The sequence below is a fragment of the Eurypyga helias genome, unplaced genomic scaffold, assembly GCF_000690775.1.
Source record: "Eurypyga helias isolate BGI_N326 unplaced genomic scaffold, ASM69077v1 scaffold43440, whole genome shotgun sequence".
Taxonomy (NCBI): domain Eukaryota; kingdom Metazoa; phylum Chordata; class Aves; order Eurypygiformes; family Eurypygidae; genus Eurypyga; species Eurypyga helias.
Window position 1 is genome coordinate 3,466 of NW_010228423.1, and position 2,422 is coordinate 5,887.

The following is a 2,422-nucleotide window of genomic DNA, read 5'->3' on the forward strand; positions in this document are numbered from 1 at the left end:
GTCCTCTACCCCCTTCCCACAGGCAGCAAACAGCTGATAGACTCAACAACTTCCATGTTGCAGAGCTTCTTAGAAACAAGGCTTTCAACCCATCACCACTGCAATTCCACGTGCTCCCGAGGCCACCTTCTGTCAGTTCTAAACCGCCATGACACCAAAGCACAACGACCCAGCAACAGTCACTTCTGCAGGACGTGGCAGTCTCCAGGTTCCACACTAGTCGCTAAGCTCCAGGTCGTATTCGGGGTAGAGCTGCTTGGTCGTAACCCCTCGGATAACAGCTGGAAAAAGAAAAGAAATACCACTGCTTTCATTAAACAAAGATCAGGTCGGTCAGAAAAATTGTGTTTTCCTCCCAGTAGCCCCAACTGCCCCATAGAACCCCCCACAACTAAGAAACCTAAGCTTTTGCAGCTATGCTCGCCACTGCTCTCAACACTTTTTTTAAGCATATGAAGAACAAAACTGACAATGATTAGTAAGACTTAACAAATTTCGGTAACACAGGCTAAAGTACCAGTAAATGACAGTTATTTCACAGGTTCAGTTCTAAAAACATCCCGAGAAAATAATGACAGAAGTGTTTGTGCTTGCACAAGTGACACAAGTAATATATCCTAGGTTTAAGTAATCCAATTCCAGGTAATGTAAGCCCAGAATTGAAGAGTCTTTAAAACGAGCTCTGCCTCCACGGCGTAGCAGCTTCTCCCTGTCGATGAGAAAACACCGACTAACAAGTTCTTCAACAGCTTTCCCCTTCCTTACCCAGCTTGCCCAGCAGCATCTGCCCAGCATCTTTAATATCGTTATACTCATGGAGCAGGGAGATGTGCTTCTCCAGTTCCTCCAGGCTGTAGCCCCTGGAGCAATAAGAGCAGAAAGGTCAGAAATGACACAGAGGGATCGCTGCAGCCGCGCAGCGAGCGCTGCCAGCGCCGACCAGGCAGAGCAGGGACATGTGAGAGACCCCGGCTTGGCATGCCAGAAGCAGAATCTGAAGGCAGCAAGAAGGGTTGCCGCAAGTCAATAATCATGAAAGCTGCACAAATGAGAGGATCCTCATTTTGAGCTTTTTTTGCCACATCAAGACTTATCAAAAACCAACCCAATCCACCTGAATTCTCAGAATCAGGTAGAAGCAGGAATAGGCTTGGTGAATGGTGAATTCAATTTATATGTATCTCTCATCTGTAGCTGGGGGCGGGGCGGAAAGTCTGTTTATCCTTGAGGATAACACAAAAAAGCTTTTGCAACAGCCTTTATCATTCGACCACCTCCATTCTATGAACTACACATTATCTGAGAGTATCACTGCCTTGCAACGAATACAAGTGGCAGTTTTCTCTCAAAACAGTTGATAATAAGCAGCTGCCACAGCTTGTCATAAGAAAACCACGATAAAACAGTTGCGCTACCCATCACGCCAAAGTGTTCTACTGCCTGGAAAACACCCCTGCTTCTTGAGCGGGAATAACCCACTTGTCTCAGACACAAAACAAATGAACACTTGATCAAGATGAACAAAAAAAGGAACCAGTTTTATCTGGGACTAAATTTGGCAGGTCATACAAGTCACAGTCTCAATTTTTAATTGTCACATGAACAAGCTCTTCCGGTAGCAGGACGTGTTGTAGTATCACGTGGGTTAATTATTCATTCCCAGTTTACACATAATTACCTCAGCAACATCTGGGGTAAAGTTCAAATCCTCTTACCCAAGCTGCTCGCAAAACTTGGTTTGATTTAGCAAATCAACTGGAAAGAATTCCCTGGTCTTTAACAGATCCCATCATTCAAAGCAACACCATAATCAGTACTGTAGAGTACCATGAAAAAATGGCACTGTGAGAGGTCAGCTTTTAGCTCTAACCCCTGGACCATGATTTGGTTTAAAACCAAAAATAATTGAGGCTCGGAAAATGAGGAGCTTGCCAAGGACGTACTCGGCCAATAATTGTGCGATTTCCTGGTCTAGAGCAAGGTCCTTCTGCTTCAGCTCTTGGATTTCATGCCGCAGGGCTTCTTCACTGGCTCCATTCGGTTGGCAGGACCTTGGAGATGGGATCTGTCAAGCACAGAGAACATGTAACGCTAACTCAGCCCTGGGTAAGGCGCTACAGCGCTAATCAGAAAGCAGGCTACGTGTCACTGGATAAAAAAGGAGAAACAAGAAAAGGAAAAAAGCATCTCCCGGGCAGGCAGCGGGGAGTAAAATATTTAACATCAACCTGCTGCGTATCGTATCATATCCTACAGCATTCTACAGATTTACAGCAGAAAGTGAAAGCAAATCCTAAGGATCACCGTTTGGTTTTTAAGAGAAGCTCCCAGGACGACGCAGGGCGAAACCGCGGGGCCGGCAGTCACCCAGGCAACGAGCTACTTCACCCTCCGGGAGAACCAGGGCCTGCTGCGCCGGGCC

At 46.3% G+C, this 2,422-nt stretch overlaps 1 protein-coding gene across 1 annotated transcript; it reads right to left on the bottom strand.

The window, feature by feature from the left end:
- Positions 1-216: 216 nt before the first annotated feature.
- On the bottom strand, positions 217-2,065 carry SWI5 (SWI5 recombination repair homolog (yeast); the record flags this gene model as incomplete). The annotated part of the gene is made up of 3 exons (XM_010159156.1): positions 217-281; positions 766-860; positions 1,944-2,065. Coding segments are annotated over 3 exons (282 nt in total), but the record flags the coding sequence as incomplete, so codon positions are not given.
- Positions 2,066-2,422: the final 357 nt, after the last annotated feature.